At 44.3% G+C, this 19,141-nt stretch overlaps 2 protein-coding genes across 5 annotated transcripts; both read right to left on the reverse strand.

Moving 5' to 3' along the window:
• Nucleotides 1–212: 212 nt before the first annotated feature.
• Nucleotides 213–11,720, reverse strand: aftpha (aftiphilin a). The gene is made up of 12 exons (XM_030436521.1): nt 11,644–11,720; nt 10,589–10,835; nt 7,801–9,393; nt 7,660–7,746; nt 5,683–5,846; nt 5,326–5,455; nt 5,010–5,066; nt 4,270–4,392; nt 4,105–4,168; nt 3,514–3,597; nt 1,876–1,999; nt 213–1,779 (listed from the first exon to the last, which is right to left on the reverse strand). Exons 3-12 carry the CDS (start codon nt 9,355–9,357, stop codon nt 1,638–1,640), a joined length of 2,532 nt encoding a protein of 843 aa, XP_030292381.1. The 5' UTR covers nt 9,358–9,393; nt 10,589–10,835; nt 11,644–11,720; the 3' UTR covers nt 213–1,637.
• Nucleotides 11,721–13,203: 1,483 nt separating this feature from the next.
• On the reverse strand, nt 13,204–18,904 carry LOC115593075 (galectin-related protein-like). 4 transcript variants are annotated; one of them, XM_030436430.1, is made up of 7 exons: nt 18,625–18,904; nt 18,427–18,534; nt 16,878–16,922; nt 15,520–15,603; nt 15,285–15,373; nt 15,002–15,185; nt 13,204–14,371 (listed from the first exon to the last, which is right to left on the reverse strand). In XM_030436430.1, the coding sequence occupies exons 2-7, from the start codon at nt 18,466–18,468 to the stop codon at nt 14,228–14,230; spliced, it is 588 nt and encodes a 195-aa protein (XP_030292290.1). In that variant the 5' UTR covers nt 18,469–18,534; nt 18,625–18,904; the 3' UTR covers nt 13,204–14,227. The 4 variants fall into 4 exon arrangements, with proteins under 4 accessions (XP_030292290.1, XP_030292297.1, XP_030292307.1 ...); XM_030436437.1 differs by lacking the exon at nt 18,427–18,534 and having other exon boundaries at nt 18,625–18,897; XM_030436447.1 differs by lacking the exons at nt 18,427–18,534; nt 18,625–18,904 and adding an exon at nt 18,566–18,605.
• Nucleotides 18,905–19,141: the final 237 nt, after the last annotated feature.

Here is a 19,141-nt window from a genome sequence, read left to right on the forward strand (position 1 = left end):
CATTATTTGTTGTATTCTGAGTTAAACTAAGTAACTAATTTGTCTAAATCTGGTCAATTCTATTAAATATTTGTCTTTATAAATATTTGAGATCCTGTTTCACGTTTCAGCCAGAAGAAATGTCGATTTATCATCTGAAGTTCAAGAACATGAAAAATAACACGACTTGAGAACAGAAACGTTTGTGTGTGTGAAAGAAACCGACACGAGCAGAGAAGATAACTATTTTAATTTCTTGTGTACACTAAAAGAAAAATTTACACACTTATAGTCTCAAAAGAACCTGGGCATGCACGATAACCTTTTGACAGGCTCTTCAAGTGATTCAGTTTTTTTCCATAGGAATTTTCCCGTACATTTTACAGTCCATAGTTTAACTGTACACAGTCTAAAGCCACAGTGAACTATGATTACATCCATTTCATCTTTACAATGTGCAAAATCCTCCTGGGAGACGGGCTGACAGTAGTATGAGCAAAATAAACAAAAAAAGACAAAACAAAAAAGAAATTACTTCGCAAAAACAAGAGCAGATAAGAGCCGCGACGACCGAACGAAAAGCACTTCTTCATATCAGGATCAGTGGACGCAGCCCAACACATGGAAGCAGAAATTGGTCCCTTAATTCCCTTCTGATGTGAGTCGACCTTCACTGTAGAGAAACTTTACAGTTTCAGTGGTTTTAACCAAAAGAAAATCCCGTTTTTACCCCAAAACGACAAAAACACAGCGAGCGAGCAGCTGGAACATCTGTCCGCTGTCTGCACGTGGAATAAAAATGGCAACAGACTCGCCGGCGTGTGGCTGGTGGAGGTTTCCCCCCAAACAGAAAGAATAAAAACACAATCATCATCCTGCGTCGTGGAGACGGAGGATGGAGCGCAGCGACAGTGGGCGGGGTCCGACATAAATTATGTTAAAAAGCTGCGAAAGAAAAAACAAAAAGACAGAACGAACACGACGGGTTAAAATCTGCTGCAGGTAAAAACTAAACGACGAGGGGACGAAACATTCAGCTGGATTTTGCAGGCAGTGTGGTTTCAAGTCGATAAATATATATATATATATATATTTATATATATTTTATATATGTATATAAATGTATTAATTTAAACTTACATATATTCCACTTCAGTTTGATTCAAAGAGCTTCAGCCAGTGTTTCCTTCACAGACAGACACAACACACTCCCACCACAGAGACGTGAAATCATCCGCTAAACCATTCAGAATTTAAAAAACAAAAGAAAAAAAAAAGAGGAAAATAAACATTTAATCCCTGATTATATACACGGTGATTCTTCTAGATATGAACAGCACACACGTCTAAACCTTCCTCTATAAATTAACGTCTCTATAAATTAATTATCTGATCGCCTAGTCCTGTTACACGTGCGGGTCGTCGTCGTCCTCCGCGTCCTCCAGCTGGTTCCCCGTCAGATGCTTCGCTTTGTTATTTTTTTAAAAAATTAGAAGCTGAGAAATAAAATCTAAAATAAACCGAGGGAGGAAGTGAGCCGCAGCCAGAGAGAGAGAGAACGGAACAGAACAGAAGAAGAAGAAGACAACGACTTTATAAAAATGGACCGAGTCAGTGGGCGGGGTCAGGGGGTGATGTCAGTGTTAAGGGGCGGGGCTTCAGTCTGGCGTGGCCTGCGAGCCGAGCGGCGTCAGCGTGGCGGGGAACATCAGCACTTTGGCCTGCATGAAGGAGAGATCGGGCAGACCGGCGATCACTTTGGCCGCCTCCTCGCTCAGATTCTCCTCCTTCCTCGGCTTCCTGTCAGACGGAGCAGACGGCAGGAGTTACAGGTGGGAACAACCACATCATCACATGACATCACCTGACATCACCTGACATCACATGACTACCGACCTGGTGGAGGTGCTCGTCTTCTCCATGGTGGACATCAGGCGTGCGAAGGCGTCCGCCACCCGGCTGCCGGAGCTGCCCGGGTCCAGCTTGGCCGTCGTCAGCTCGTAGAGCTCGGGGTCGACGCCTGAACAGGAAGAGAAGAAGAGCAGTGAGCGAGGAAGCAGCGGAGCGAAGACAAGCAAACACCTGGACAGGTTCACGGTGCTGAGAGCAGCAGATCACCGACACGCCGACCAGATTCACACGAGACCAAGTCTTTAGATAAACGACCTCCATCAGCAGCTCGTCGATGTCGGTGCATAAATTCATTCATTATCAGCGGAAACGATAAGAAAATGTTGCAAAGAGAACTTAAATACACATCTCTGATATGAAAGGTTCGGTTTTGTGCCGGCTGTTTAGACGATCAACGCAGACGTAGTTTATTCAGAAGCACGTTTGCCTCTAATTATTGCAAAACACAAACAAATTAGAGACTTCTTCGTATCAGGATCAGTGAACGTGACCCGACATCGCTCCCTTCAGTCCCGTCTGAAGTGAGTCGACCTTCACTGCAGAGACACTTTTTCCACTTTTAACCAAAAATAGTCCAGATTTTCCCCCAAAATGACAGTAACAACAGCCCCCTTTTTGTCCTTCTTAAAGAGAGGTGTAATATTCCTTCTTTTCCAAAAGCCGCCTCTGAGGTAGAAGTAAACATGTGACGTGACCTGAAGCTCGAAGTTGGGCTGTGAACAGTGAAGCAGGTCGAATTTGTCTTCAAAATAAGAGCTTTACATTGCACCCCATTGGAGTTTAGAACTGGGTTCTTAGCGGGGGGCTTTTAATTTGAAAGTAGCGACCATTAGTAGCTTGCTGATACAACAACAAGCTAACACAACCAAACAGCTACAGAGACCCAGGAGACGCTGCATCTCCTGGATCTCAGCAGCTGTCCAGTTGTTCATCTTGACGTCCTGCGGATGAAGTGATGGACTGACTGCTGTGATCAGCTGTTTCCTGGTTTTAAAACTCACAACAGTGCAGGTCATCGACACCTCTGCCCAGCTCACTCAATTGCTGGCACATCGACAGCTCGGATTTACAGCAATGGAGGTGGAAATAAGTGTACCCTCCAAGGCCGCAAATTAGTGGATCAAAACAGACCCCTGATATATACGCCTTCTGTCTAAATCTGTGGACCTAGCCGCAAAAACGACGGGCACATTGGCGGCTTGCTGCCCAGTATAAAAATGGAAATGAGAGAGTGAACTTAAACGAAGTTAAACAAATGTAAAGACGACATCGTGTTGAGACGATGAGACGGACGGACGAGCAGAAATCACGACGCCTCCGGTGTGAACAGCTCACACTTCCCTCCACACGGAACAAAATGAAAACGATATCCGAGTCTTTTCTGTTTCACACGGAGCCTCTGGACTCACAGTCAGTATGTGACAAAGTCAAACCACACTCTGCTCGAGGGCGCTGGTTCTGACCCAGACTGCAGCTGGAACACATCCTGCCGTCTCCCACAGACGAGTGTTACAGGTGAGGAGCAGAGAAGGCAGGTTAACTAAAGACGAGGAGCAAAAGAGGAGGAGGAGGAGGAGGAGGAGGAGGAGGAGGAGGAGGAGGAGGAGGTGAGCAGCTGCTGACCTGGGATGGAGGGCGAGCTGGTGGAGCCTGAATCCTCCACAGGACCAAAGAAGTCCAGGTTTAAGAGAGACGAGCCTCCGCTCGCTGCACAGCCACGGGGCGGTCGAGGTTAACAGACACAGACACAGAGAGAGAGAGAGAGAGAGAGAGAGGAAGGCAGACATGCAGCAGCGTCAGTGATCAGAGAGCAGAGACATGAACACTGTTAGACTGTTTCTACACTTTGATGACACAAGTCTTCATGCAGAGCGGCCATGTTGTTTAGATTCATTACAGACAGTTTAAAGGAAAAATCACTCAAACATTAAAGGAGCCGAACTGAACAGATTCAGGTCATCACACCGACTGTTGTCATGTTTAGGGTGGATTTTTCCTTTAATGAAGCAGTTTTTCAAGGTAACGACAGAGTTGTTGATGATGTGACGAGTGGAAACGTCACACCATCAGCCAGCTCTGGACTGAAGCGACTGTCAGGAAACACTACGAGAGTTAGAGAAGGGAGGAAACGAGACGAGGGCGGGCAGAGAGGTGGAGGAGGAGGAGGAGGAGGAGGAGGAGGAGGAGGAGGAGGAGGAGGAGGAGGTCACCTACCGTCCAGAGGGTTGGTAAGGCCACTGCTGCTCCAGTCGAACTGGACGGGTGGGAGCGCCTCCTGCTGGAGGAGTCAGAGCGGGTTAGAGACGGACTGACACGGTGGTTTCAGCTGACAGAAGACAAAGAGACAGTCGGAGACGAGGAGTGTGACTGATGTCTCACCTGGACCGAGTCTGAGGGGCAGGAGCTTTTCTCCGGAGCCGCTGGAGGCGCCTGGGCTATGGAAGCGATCATCTCTGCTGCAGAGACGGGCTTCACGGGCTCTTTGGTTGGTTCCAGCATCCCCTGAAAGAAAACAGAGACAGAGTTTAATATTTCCTGAATTTACGAGGCGGCACCGATGATTTAGAATTTGTCGGCGCTCTTTGGTTTGTTGTTGAGTTTCTCCTCATGAAATGACTCTTAAAATCACTACATTTGTTAAGGGAGCCTGGTGATGTTCACACCTGTACCGAGCGGCCCACCTGTGATCGGATCGCTCAGGACGGTCTGTAAGTGTTTGTGTACGTCTGCACAGACTGAAACAGTAAAGCTGCAGCTGTTCTCCTGCTGAGCAGACAGATATGGATGATTCTCTTCGCTGGTTCACAGCTTGAGTTGTTTCTGATTTCCATCCTGCTGTCAGAGAGCTGCAGGTCAGTTAAACCTCACCGCTGCTCCACTCCTCTGAACTGAAGGTGAACTGAAGCGATCCAGATCACTGTTGTGAACGACTGAAGTTAAAACTAAACATTTCTCTCTGGGTGACGTCTGATCGCGACAAAAACAAGCAAAATAAACTCAGAAGTGTGAGACTCTCATCTCGTTTCCTCCTCGTCCACTCGTCGATTCGCTCACAGATCTTTTGAGCCTCACACATAAACTCTCGGTGTTGCTGTTTGTGGTTTCTCGTGTCGACTCACCAGGCTGGCGGCGTACATGGGCACGATGACCGGCTGCTTCTTCTGTCCTGTGAACAGCTGCAGACATCAGAGCAGCGGGTTAGAAAACTCACACTCATCCTGATGGAAAACAACATAAATCCTCTGCCTGCAAGCTCGAGTGGGAAGAGGAGAGTTAAGTCGGCGTCGCGGTCTCTAATGGCTGCCGGCAGAGGTTAATAAAGGTCACAGATTATTTGATGCGTCATTAAATCACTTCTAAAAATACTCCTGTGAAGATCAGGAGGTTATCCTCATGTTCCTGCCGTGTTTCTACGCCTCCTCCTCTCAGACTTACGATGTTCCTGGTGTCGATGCCGAGGCAGCAGAGCAGAGCTTTGTTGCAGTGGGAGCCCCCCCACTGGTATCTGAGGCCCAGCGCCTCGTGGATGTCCTGAAGCTGCGTCCACACGGCGCCACGCAGCGACCTGCACCGACCAACGAGACACAGCAGAGTCACAGACTGACGGGCTTCAACGAGACACTCACACGGAACAAACAAAACACCACAAGCCTCACAGAAACATTTAAAGCACAGTTTAACTCCTCAGGCGGTCTGCAGGTATCAGACACCCACATTTAATGCTCAGGATGCTCAACACTTGTTGCTTCAGACGACGTTTTGTTAGTTTCCATGTGTAAAGTGTAATCTCACCTGCTGCATGGCGCCCTGCTGTCGTCCTCGGCTCCTGGCTGCGGTTTGTCCTCGGGAGGTCCCAGCAGGACCTTCAGGGACGTCACCTCGTCCTCCACCGAGGGGGCGGCAGTCTGCGGGAAGCTGCTCTGAAACACCTTCTCCAGACGGCTCGACAGAGACGCCTGCAGAGAGACCAGCAGCTGGTTAATCTTCCACATCAGATCTCGTTAAAGTTATCTCTTTAGTAGCTGCTGAACAGGCTCATGAGTAAACTGAGGCCGCAGCTGAACACTTATCCCAGGAATCTTTTCTCTCTTCAGGCCTCAAACTCGCAGGAATCTTTATAAACTCAGCAGAAGTTGAACAGGGGCGAGTGTGCGAGAAGGTCTGACGTTAAATGTGACATCTAGCCACGACTCGACAGTCTGGGCCGTCAGAACCGGCTCTGATGAAGCTCTGTGAGGCGACATGAAACTGTTTGATAAGAAGAAAAATAAATATGTGGCTGCTGTAACTTCACTGTATCACCGCTGTAACGCTGCTGAGACGGCGCGGTGGACAACTGTCTGGTGTCACATCATTTACTGATGTAAGTGAGTTACATGCACAGCGAGCGTCTCTGAGCACAGCGACTCGGATGCTGCTGCAGAGACATTCACACTGTGAACCAGCTTCACTTCTGGCTGTGTAACTGGTTTGAACGAGGGACTCTGAGGATCACTGCAGCTCTGCGTGTTCACCTGGCAGGAATGTACTTTACTTCAAATACCTGAGCAGGTGACATCATGAGGGCCGAGCCTGCAGGAGTGTCCCTACATCTGAATGAACGTCAGTCTCAGTGTGTACCTGTCACACCAGACCTTTTCATCACACACACACACACACACACCCTGTCTGATCAGACGTGGCTTTAACAGGCCTCTACGCTCCATCTGCTGACAGACACGATGTTTTTACACAAAGAAAGACAAAAACTTGAAGTGTAACTATGCTGAATTAACAAGAAGGTCCAAATAATGCAGAATGAGTCAGAGACAGAGTTTCACAGAGTTTATAAAGTGTCTCCAACTCAACAACTCACTAAACTGACACATTTGTTAAGGGAGTCTGGGGACTTTCTCCACGGGGACAAAGAAGCAGCCTATATTGTTCCTGTTTAGTGTCTTTGTAACATGTGACATGTTTAGATCAATAACATGTTTCTTCTTTCATAAATGGAGTGTAAATGGTGAAATCAGTGTAAACACTGTGTTCAAACAGCTGATCAATGTTGGCAGGTAAGACTTTAGCACTTTAGACACAGAAGCAGACAGGCTGGTACAGACATGCTGCCACAAACTGACACTTTTTACAAGGAGACAAACAACTTCAGCTGAAAGATTTAATGCTGAATTTACAACAAGGACACAATGAGTTAGAATTCATCGTAGCTGTGTCACAAAGTTTGTTAAGTTTCTCCTCGTGAAACAACTCTTAAATCACTACATTTGTTAAGGGAGTCTGGTGATGTCTTGTGTCGTCAATGTGTCTAATGGAGCTGGATGTTAAACCATCGCGTTCCTTCAGGAAACATCTGACTTGTTTTCCTGTAGTTAAAGTTGTTTGTGTGTTCCTCCTCAGCAGATCAGACGCCTGCTCTCGTTAATGGGTCAGTTAATGTTTAGTACCAACAGTGGACATTGGTGTCGCGCCGTGACTCAGCTGAATATGAACAAACACAACAACTAACTGAGATCTCAGGAAGATAACTTCCTCTTTATGTTGCTGTGAGCTTTAACAGCTGATAGAAATCACGGTTTTTATTTAAATCAGAATGATGTCACCTTGAATAAACTGACCTCGTTATCACAGACCAGAGATATTTCTACCTGTCAGTGTTTATGACACCTGTAAGTGTTTTTAACCCCATGTTTTATGAATGACCCTCTTCTCAGCTTGAGTTAAATGATCTCATGCTTCATGAGGTCTGTCTGTCCCAGTCTGACCAGTTCTTACCGACTGTCTGTCCGTCCTGCTGGCCTCCTCGCTGGCAGCAGCTGGTTCACTTTCATGCCACTCCTCCTCCTCCTCCTCCTCCTCCTCCTCCTCCTCCACCTCCACCTCCTGCTGCTGCTGCTGCTCCTCCCTGCTCTCTGCAGGATGAGCGACACTTGGCTCTGTGCTGAACGCCGCCCAGGACTCCCCCTCCACCTGCTGCTCCTGCTCCCCGAAGGCGCTCCACCCTGCGTCCGCCTCACCGTCTGCACCTTCAGCGGCCGAGCTGAAATTCCCAAAACTGTCACTGACGGGGAATTCTGCAAACTTGCCTCCACCCTCCCGCTCGTTTCCACCTGTGTGAAATTTGGGGGAGTTAAAGTCTCCGAAGTCGTCGTCGTCCTTGGAGTCTGTAGCTTCCTGTGCCGGGGCCGAGCTGTGCGACCTGCTCTGCTCCTGCTGGACATCCAGCTGATCAAAGTCGGCAAAGCCCTGACCGCTGAACGAGCCGGCGTCTCCGAAATCCCCGAAGTCCTCGTCCTCGTCGTCCTCTGCCAGCTGGCTGTGGTCGGCGGGCGTAGCCGTCTCGCCTTGGAGGGGCGGAGACGGCACGGAGCCCGTGGTGCTCATGTCGCCGTACTCCTCCAGAGCGTCTGTTGACAGCGGCCGGCCGAGCGACGTCTCCGTCTCTGTTTCGGTCTCGGTGTCGTTCCCGGAGCCCTTCCCGTCCATCTGTCCCATCTCAGCGTCTCCAGCTGCGTCAGGTGAGAGGTCGTTTTCACTGCAGCCCGCCGCGTCTTTGGAATCGTCCCTGTCGGCTACATCCACCCCGTTCAGAGTGACGGGTTCCTTAGTGCAAACTGCCTCCGAGGCCAAGTGCTGCTGTGAAAAGGCTACGTCCCTTTGTGGAGAGTCAGCGTCTGTGCGAGCGCCCCGGTCCGTGTTGCACGAGCCGTCCGGGGCCTCAGCAGGAACAGATATGGAATCAGAGCCGGACGTGTCAGGTTCAGTTCTGTTTGTGTCCCTGACATTGTCCTCTGAAGTCGCTTCCTGCGCTATATTACAGTGCTCCGGCAGCCAGCTGCCCCCTGTGGGGTTTTCCAAGTCCTCATTTGCCGTCTGGCTGAGGTGTCCTTCAGCATCGGAAAAAGCAGCAAAGTCTGCAAAATCGTCCTCCGGGCTCCCGACAGGGACGCTGCCCGTGTCCTCAGTGGACGTTCCTTTTAAATGAGAGTGGACAGAATTCTGCGATGAAGGGCTTCCCTGAACGTCAAAGGTTGCAAACCCGTTCGTTAGCACCTCGGTGCCACCGCCGTTGCAGTCAGCGGGCTCGCTGCCGGCTGTGTCGCTCACCGAGAGCTCCAGGGAGCCGGCGAGGACCTTTTTCATCTCAGTTCTTTCTGAGGGAGCGCTGCCCAGGTGGCCCGCTGGCACCACGCCATTAGCCTTGGACAGCTCGTTGTTGGGGTTGTGGGTGCCGTTGGACGAGCTGTGGCTGAACCCCACCACCCCTCTGTTGTTGAGGATCTCAGGCGGGGAGGTGGCGGTCAGAGCTTGGGTCTGGTTGAAAGTGGTCGGGGTGTCGAACTCTGTGAAGCTGATGCTGTTCGGGACGCCAGAGAAGGTGCCAAAGTCTCCAAACTCGTTGTCCTCGTCCTCTGCGCCTTCCTCCATCGGCGGCGGAGAGGAGGAGTACATGCGGATGACATCTGGCTCCATGGTTCTCTGGCAATCAACAAATCCTCCTGGCTACACCTGAAACAGTGAGGAAATACGTCAACAGACAGAAATAATCGCTCACAGGAGATATATTAATAGAAACGCGCGTGTTTAAACCACATTCAGGCTTCATAAACACAGGCAGTAACTAAGGACGGCTCTCTGCGGTGCTCCGGGGCTGATTAGCTTAATGTGTGGTTTGAGTTGAAGCTGAAATTGAATCACTGAAGCTCTAAAAGACGACAGATTGGCGTCAAAGTGACAGTAATAGAGTGCTACTGATAGACCAGCGCTGTGATGTATAGAACCGAGACGCAGCTGTAACAAACAGTGTTAGTGAGAACATCAAGTCTGACGGCTCACATCAGTCTGCATCGTCTCACTCTGATGGACCTGCAGGGCGACAGGCAGCAGACAGACAGCCTGTTGATGAAGTCTGTGAGGACTAACTGACCTGTCAACACTTTAATTAATCTTACATCTGTGTTTACACTCTCGGTTTTCCCTTTAAATCTAGACGTGGCTTTTACATGACTGACACACAGATGTTATCAGCATGCTCCAGCTTCTGCCTCAGATTATCTCAGAGTTACTTTACTTTAATGCTTGCATTGATTATTTCATGAGGATCATAGAAAAACAATCCATAATCCTCCAGGACTGTTCACACCTGCACAGAGCACACCTGTTCACTCTGGTGCAGAAGTTTCACCTGCAGTATTTGTTTTACCAGCAGGTTGAACGGGTCTTTGAGGATGAAGGATGTCTGTTAAAAACATGCCACACTTTGTTATAAATACTTTAAAAAGTGTTTCAGACAGAAAAGTTTCTTGACAAGATCCGAACAGTTAAAAGGGAACAAATACAGGTGAGTGAGTTCAGCTGTGTGGTGTGAAAGCAGCTGTTCTCCAGAGAAACCAACACACACAACACAGTTCATTCTGTTTTACGTATATGTGGCGGACCCTGCCACCTTTCTGTGTTTGTTTTATTACCTGATAAATATTGTGAATAGTTTGAATTCCTTCTCCAAAACAACACACTGTCCCTTTAACTCAGGCACTTGTTGCAGCCCGGTTTGGTTCTTTCACATCAGAAGTGTACAAACTTATTCTCATGTTTGAAGCACACGTCCGTTCAGAAACACCTGCCCGGGAAGTTAAAATCACTTAAAATCCTGTGAAAGAAAACTTCCTGTTGTTAAAATCAAGACTGTGTGTGTTGTCCTCACCTGGACTTCTGACAGAAACAGGAAACTCTGTTTGCTTTCTCGACAACCAACCAGGACCAGGAACGTGTATCTGCTATCAGGGCCTGATCTGAGATAACACCTGAGAGCAGGTAGTGCTGACATGGACGTCCAGAAAGACGAGTTAACAGCTCTGGGATCAGCCCCTCCGTCCTCATTGGAGTATTTAATGTGTCCGTCTGAACTCAGTGAACCTCTCTCAGACTGAGTGGAGTCACCAGAACAGCTTCTGTCCGAATAACACAGAATTAAATCAGCTGTTTTGGACCGAACATGAAGTCCAGCTGAGTTTATTTACTAGCAAACATGATATGTTGTTATCTATCAGACGAGCTGTCGCCTTCACGACAAGGTTAGCTTCTTACCACAGCTGTTAACATCTTTACCTGTCCGCTTGTTTGGTTTCATTTCTCGGTCTGACCAAGTTTCTCACATTTTCTGACGTTAGTTTCAGGGAGGCTAACGTAGCAGTGAGCAGCTAGCTTAGCAGGCTAACAGACTAGCTGCTGTTATCGTTAGCTCAGCAGAAACCTGACAGCTGAGTAGAGTTGTGATATAGAACAGTAGAAGACTACACTAGGATTAATCTGACGTGATGCTAACAGCTAGCTTAGCACTAACTAGAAGGCATTTAATTAAACTACACAGGCCGAGGCACTTCGCTGAGATCGGGTGTAACGGAGGCTAACCTAGCCTAGCCGGGTTGACTGTGTCTAAAACCCAAAGCTACATTAAACGTGTTGCTGAGAGCGATGTTACCAGTTTGTTCACACTTTGCTGAGTCAGTTAATTAGTTAAAGAACAACAACACACGGTCATCTCATGTTTGTGACGCCTGGTAAACACACAGCATCAGATACAAGTAAGTGAGAAGTCAACTACCTGAGCTAACTACGCAGCTAGCTACCAGCAACGACAACAACAAGCATCTCCCCTCAACGTCCAGCTAGCTTTAGCTTTAGCTTTAGCCGCTCCTCATCACCCAGCCCGGTTTGACAGCAGGTGTCTTAGTTAGCAAAAGAAACAGGTGAGCTGACCGTGAGATGTTGTCCGCTGAGGTCCATGACTCAGGTAAAGACGGTGCTGTCCATGTGTGGTCAGGTGGAGCCGGCAGAGAACAGCGCAGGGACGGCTGAAACTGGGGCAGAAACTGAAGGTTGAGTCAGCCGGCTGCTGCTGCTGCTTACCCTGCCTCAATATCACCCAGCATGCACCGCTGTGGCAGGTCGGCTCTGTGCTGCGAGGCTCCACAAAGTTTTCAGTGAACAGGTGAGAGAGTTCAGACAGGTGATCACTGACAAAACACTGACAACACTGAGACTACAGCTGACAGATGCACCGAACAGGGAGAGAGATGAGATCAGACATCATATAATGTAATGCAGATGTGTAATAATCACAACATGACAGAAACTATTCTACACACCTGTAAGATGTCAAACACAGCACAGTGAAACATCACAACATATATCAGTATAATGTAAGTTCAATGTCTGGAAAATGTAAGTAGCATAAACGACAACGATAGGAAAATATATTGAATATATCAGTATGATATCAAGAAATGTTTTCAATGGGCCTAGACAAAATTCTGAAAATTATTAGTAAAATATATTTTTTTAAAAGTTATCCAGGCTTTAATACCCTGGGAATAAAAAAATATATATTATCCAACTTAAAATTCCCCAAAATATGAACAAAATATCCACAAAAATATTAAAGTAGAAGCAAGTTTTCAATAAATTATCAGTAAGATATCTGAAAAATATAGGTAACATATATTAAAACGATAGTATAATGTACAAAAAAAAGATAGAGTTCACCAGAAGTTTTGTCAATTATTAGTAAAATATGTCAAAAATAATCTGGTAAAATATCAGAAAAGACCGCCAGGCCAAAATGTCCCATAAAGATACTTTCCTACAAAATATAGGAAAATATAAAAAATATATATATATCAGTATTATATACAGACGTTTTTAGAAAAATATCTCAAAATATAAAGAGCTAAGAATCTGAAAGAATCTGCCAAAAATTATGACAATTACTAATAAAATATCGGAAAAAAAATAACAGTGATATTTTCTTAAAATGTCTGAAAAAATATAAACCTGAATAACCCAAAAGTTCTGACAATATTCGTAGAATGTCCCAAAACTCCAGAAATCTCTGATAAAATATATATATAAGAAACATTAATCGACAATTTGACAGTTATTATCAAACTATGTGAAACATATTTGTAAAAAATACCAAAAAAGAATCTTCTTAAAATATCAAAGAACAAGAAGTGAGATATCAATAAATTATCAGTGAAATATGAGAAAAATATCAATAACATAAAAGAAAAACAAATACATTAAGATATCCAAAAGTTTTGGTCAAATATTTATAAAATATCAGCAAAATATTGTAAATTATTAGCAGCATATTAAAAAATATGAGCAACATAAAGATAGTCAAATATCTCTAACGTTTTAGTAAAAATATATGAACTAAATATATCATAATATTTATTTGATTAGATTGGAGTTTTATCTGAGGGTCATATAGTTGATTATTCTCTCACCTGTGACTCAGAAACTTCTGACACATGAGACGAAACCAAACACACCAAACTGTGTCTGCTTTATTTTAATATTCATTTACAGATATTATATGTTAATCCTGAATAGTGATGAATGGACCTGCAACATCACTGTGGGAGCCGATATTTACATTCACTCACCCGACAGAAAATACAGCCATGAAAAAAATGCCAATAAAAATAAATGTCAGTAGTTTTGATTAGATGGTCACATCTCAGCCCACCGTAGAGCGTCACTGAGTCCTTCTGCGTGTTTCATTCACTTATTATCAAAAAACATGATGACATAAAAACACATTTCACATTAAAACAACTAACACATTATTCAGTTTTACTGGAAACGTTCACAGCCTGAAACAGGAGACCATGACTGCCTCCTGCAGCCCACAGAACATGTTTGTGTGTCAGATTGGATTCATTTAACTTCATTTATTTATATTTAGCATAATTCTGGATACTAAATCTTTATTCCTCGACATGTTGACTCCCCCAGGTCACTGAAACCCACACAAATCCCAGAGGAAACCAAAGTTGGAGCGTTTGGGAGGCTGTTAAAAGAAAAATGTACAGAAATGTGACTTCATTAACCTCAAAAAACCTTCAGTCGACCCGTCTGGGAACAGAATGGAGGAGCCACATTTGCACGATGTAAAATGTCACTAAATCACCCCAATGTACAAATGTAAAAAGTTAAAAAGTCAAGACATCTGCCAGCTTATTAAAATCACAAACATTATATGAAGTTAACATTTTAAATCAAACACATTTAATTACAGTGACATCAGGTTTGATTTAATCAGATATGTTTCCTGAGTGATTCAACATTTATCTGAAATATAAAAAGAAAGAAACAGACAAACCTGTTCTAAGATCAATATTAAACTTTAAAAATTGTTTCATGATCTAAAAATAATTATAACACAAGATCATGAAACACTCGTTTGTCACCAGTACCGGTACCAAACATCTGGTACCAAGATGTGTTCAGACGAGTCCTGTTCAACACTTCAACATGTCAACATGTCAACAGTCCTTCACGCCAGTTTGGTGATGGTGACGCTGCCTTTGATCCACAACGTGTCGATGTCTCTGAGCGACGTCACTCGATGGTTAAAGTCAAACAGCTGCTGTCCGTCCACCAACACACGAAAACGACTGTGTTCACAGTGAATCTCGATCTGCGAGGAGAAACAAGACGAGGCGAGACGGGATGAGATGTTTAGTCGATCTCATTTCACATGTTTAACAATCTGACACAGATTTCCAACAGCGACAGTTTGAGTCAGATATTCACACGTCAGCTTGATCAATCTGAACGATGAGCATCACAAAGTCACAAGTGAAGACATTCTGATGAAAGTATCTCTTTATAATGACGGGAAAGATACAAAACAACTACAAACAGGAAGAAAATAACTACAAAGACACACAAAACAGCTACAGAGAGACACAACAATAACAAAGAGGCACAAAACAGCTACAAAGAGACAAAGCAACCACAGAGACACAAAACAACTATTAAGACACACAAAACAACTATAAAGACACACAAAACAACTACAGAGAGGTAAAACAACCACAAAGAGACACAAAACACAACAAAGAGACAAAACAACTACAAAGAGACACAAAACACAACAAAGAGACACAAAACAACTACAAAGAGACAAAACAATAACAAAGAGACACAAAACACAACAAAGAGACACAAAACACACCAAACAGACAAAGAATGATCTCACAGATGTGGAGACTGTCTCTACGTCAGTGTGAGGACACAGATTCAGAGTGTGGACAGACGTCGGTACCTTGAACGGCAGGTCTCTGATGAAGGGGAAGAAGGGGACGGCTCTGTCGACGTCCCCCCAGGATCCGGACACACAGGCTCTGCGCAGCACCTGCCGGTCCCTGAACCTAACGCAGAGCTCCAGAGCCACGTCAAGCGGAGGCTCCCCAGATGTTCCACGACCACAAGTCAAGGCGACGTAGAACCTGACGGAGGAACACGCACCATTCATACATCTGAGTTTGGCATCAAGACCACCGAGTACAAATACTGTGATACAAGTGAAGGTAGGGAGGAGGTGTTACCTGTCAGGACGAGGGTCCACAACACCGACAACCACAACCTTCTTCCCCGGCTGCATCCCACCTGTGATGGGACCTCTGAACGGAACCGCCTGCACACACACACACACACACACACACACACACATTTACATGAAGACGCACACATTGTGATGAATTATTCTGGATCTAACTGGAGGAGAACTGACAAAATAAAAGCTTGTTTGTTGATAACGAGAACATGGAGGCTCGATGTTACCAGAGTTCTGTCAGCGTCTCTGTCAGCAGAGAGAACGCTCGCTTTGTTTCCGTCAGTCAAAGATTTCTGTGGAAAAACCCATTTCTGAAAGGAGGAAATAAAAAAGGAAATCATCAATCAGTCTTCATTCGTACGAGCTGGAAATGTTTACACAGCTTGAAATCATTCGTCTGCTTGATTGTGGTTCAGTTTCCTTCAGTTGTTTTTTAAGTGAAGTCACTTTGTCAGGTTTGTAGTGAAAACACCAAAATGTTCATGTCAGTTTCCAAATTACACTTTATTTGTTTAAAGAAACACCCAGATGACATTTATTAGCACTTATTTAAACTAATCTCTTTCTATAAAACATTAAAAGTATCCAATAAGCTGATAATAATCACAGAACAACATGCAGACAGCTCTGTGTTTCTCAGCCTGGAGCTCAACAACCACACTGTGTGACGTCACGCGCCGTGTGACCAGCACGTGAGAAACCAGAAGTGGACTGAGTTCAGGTGTACCTTCAAAATAAAAGCAGCTGATAGGATAGAGGGAAAAAGAAAAGAATTCCTGTCCAGTGTAGTGAGATATAAACTAACAATGACCCGCCAGGCTGCGTCACCTCAGCAGACACACAAAGTAAGGTCTTAAAATTATAACATAAAGCGGAAATGTTTTATGCAATTCCTTAATTTTTAAAAGGTCGTCCACGAGGCCATAGGCACGATTTTAAAAAGACTAACGTCCTCCGATGCAACCCTGTCTTCATGAAATTATCATTAGTGTAATTCATATATATTTAAATATGTATTGCTCATATTAATAACTACATTTTTTATGGAATAAAACGATGCAGGAGACACCAAATACCTTTATTTAAGTGTATTTGTTCAGCCAAAAACAGTTGAATTATCAATTATGGAGTGACTTCTTACAATTCTTACATATTGCTTCTTTACATAAAAGTATTCATACCATAGAAATACTCTGATACTTTGCAACTAAAAATCGAGCATTTAAAATCTGATTTGAATGCTTTAATCCTGTTTCATCTTGGATCGACTCGGCAGGTAAATGTTCAGCAGGTAAACGTGGTCATCATTTTGATCTTTTAATTCAGAAAAAATAACAGAGCTTTTATTTTGTTAATTCTGACAGGAAGTTGTTGACAGCGGCTTCCTTGAAAACTCTGAAAACTTTCAGTCCAAAGTTTCACCTGAGAGGTAAAAAAGATGATCAGTGAAGTGGGTCAGACTGGTTCCTCTCTGCTGGGTCGCTCTGTAATCACTAACCTGCTGCTCAGGTGTGTGTGTGTGAGTGTGTGAGTGTGTGTGTGTGTGTGTGTGTGTGAGTGTGTGTGTGTGTGTGTGTGGACTCACCTTCCTGCCCTGCGCTGAGGCTCTGTGTGTGTCGGCCATGTTGATCTGAAGGAAACAAACAGCAGAGGAATGAGCTGCCCGTCCAGTTTGTCTGCCTCGGACGTCGACTGAGTCAACGCTGACGTAGAAACTCCAACCTGGCTCAGCACACACACACACACACACACACACACACACACACACACACACACACACACTGCCCTGCATGCCTTTCTCTCTCTCAGGTCAATAACAAGTGAGCTTATTGTGAAGCTGTGACTGCCCACAAACCCCCACAGATTAAACTCTCCTCAGGGTTTCATCCAGCCGAGCAAAAATGTTTGAACACAAACACTTTTTATTTTAGTTTCTCTCACTAAATGCCTAAAAGTCTTAATGTGTGTTGTGACTACACTCCAGTGAACACACTAAACTACAATCTGATCAGTCAATGAGCTGTGGAGTCAGAACAGAGGAGGTAAAAGTCCACATCGTTCAGATTCTGGTTTGACTCTGGTAAAGTACTGATTCAGCTTCTTTACTCCAGTAAAGTAATAGATTACAGGCTCTGACATGTACTCAGAGTATCAGAGTAAAAAGTCTCCCTCTGAAGGACATTTGTGGTCAAAGCTAACTGAAGCTCACGTCATATTAATAGAATTCAAAGACTATTAAAGTTAAAGGTAGAATCAGTAGGATTTGTTATTTAAATATACACACACTTTAATACTTTTACTCAATAACAATTCTGATGGATTTATTTAACCAAAGTAATGTTTTCACATAATATCTTTACTTTTACTCAACTATGACTTAACTGTTCTCTTTAAAACACTGAATTAATGTTAAATTAATAACTGTAACGTGTCACCACCATCAGATCAGCAGTTCAAGATACAAAGACATACAAAACAACCGCAAAGACACACAAAACATTCACAAAGAGACACAACACAACTACAAAGACACACAAAACATTCACAAAGAGACACAACACAACTACAAAGACACAAAACATTCACAAAGAGACACAAAACAACTACAAAGACACAAAACATTCACAAAGAGACACAATACACAATAAAGAGACACAAAACAACTACAAAGACACAAAACATTCACAAAGAGACACAAAACAACTACAAAGACACAAAACATTCACAAAGAGACACAATACACAATAAAGAGACACAAAACAACTACAAAGACACACAAAACATTCACAAAGAGACACAACACAACTACAAAGACACAAAACATTCACAAAGAGACACAATACACAACAAAGAGACACAAAACAACTACAAAGAAACACAACAAAGTGACACAAAACAACCACAAAGACACACAAAACAACTACAAAGAGACACAAAACACAACAGAGACATAACACAACTACAAAGAGACAAAACAACTTCAAAAAGACACAAAACAACTACAAAGAGACACAACACTACAACAAGACACAAAACAACTAAAAAGAGACACAAAACAACTAAAAAGAGACACAAAACAACTACAGAGAGTTTTAATTTTATGATTTATGCCACCTGATTATTCAGAATCTGACCTGGTGACAACAATTAAGCGGCTGAGACTCAATAAATCTCATGTTCAGCCTCAAACCAGCAACATGTGAGTCGGTCTCTCAATACTTCGTCTGCAAGCTCATTGGTTCCTACCGAAGACAGAAATCTTTGAAAACGTACATTTGTAGTTGAAGTTTCAAAGATGTTGGCACGAAGTCAGAAGAATCCAACAGACTCACCTCACAGTCGGCTGCAGGCGTCCACAGTCCTGACTTTCCTTTTCATTTTCCTCGAGGAGAGTGAAGAATGGGAGGAAGCTGGAGGACGTGAGGTCAAAGGAAAAGGGCCGAGCCGAGGAAGAGGAAGCCGACAATCAGCAGTGTGGTGTTAATGTGTCTCTGCATGCTGCGACTGCACATCATTAGTGTCATTAAAGCAGCCGTCAGTCTGCAGAGACGTGACTGAAACTCTCACAGAGTGTCGAACAAAGAGGAGATTAAGATTATATATAACAGGGCTGACAGTCGTATCAGCAGCAGTGAGCTGTTTCTCTCAACAAGTGACAACAAGTTTCTGTAAAAGTAGAAAACAGAACAACATGTTCCCACAAAAGTCCAAAACACGAGTCAGGCAAGTCCGACTGAGACACGAGGCAGCTCACAGTGATTACAGATTAAATAAATAAAGATAAATCACATTAAAGACATTAAAAACAAGTTAAAAACAGAAATAAACTCAAATAGAATCATACTGTAC

Source organism: Sparus aurata, chromosome 1 (assembly GCF_900880675.1).
Source record: "Sparus aurata chromosome 1, fSpaAur1.1, whole genome shotgun sequence".
In the NCBI taxonomy this organism is placed as follows: Eukaryota; Metazoa; Chordata; class Actinopteri; order Spariformes; family Sparidae; genus Sparus; species Sparus aurata.

Bases quoted from the DNA above. Each gene is read 5' to 3' on its own strand.
- LOC115593075 (XM_030436420.1), bottom strand. From the start codon at position 17,084: ATGCAGGGCAGTGTGTGTGTGTGTGTGTGTGTGTGTGTGTGTGTGTGT. The intron at 15,604-16,877 runs GTGAGTCCACAC...TCCTCCTTTCAG, and splicing joins CCTCAGCGCAGGGCAGGAAG to AAATGGGTTTTTCCACAGAA. The intron at 15,186-15,284 runs GTAACACCTCCT...TTCCTCCGTCAG, and splicing joins GTGGACCCTCGTCCTGACAG to GTTCTACGTCGCCTTGACTT.
- aftpha (XM_030436521.1), bottom strand. From the start codon at position 9,357: ATGGAGCCAGATGTCATCCGCATGTACTCCTCCTCTCCGCCGCCGATG. The intron at 4,169-4,269 runs GTGAGACATCAG...TGACTCCTCCAG, and splicing joins GCCCCTCAGACTCGGTCCAG to CAGGAGGCGCTCCCACCCGT. The intron at 2,000-3,513 runs GTCAGCAGCTGC...CTTCCTGTTCAG, and splicing joins CAGCTCGCCCTCCATCCCAG to GCGTCGACCCCGAGCTCTAC.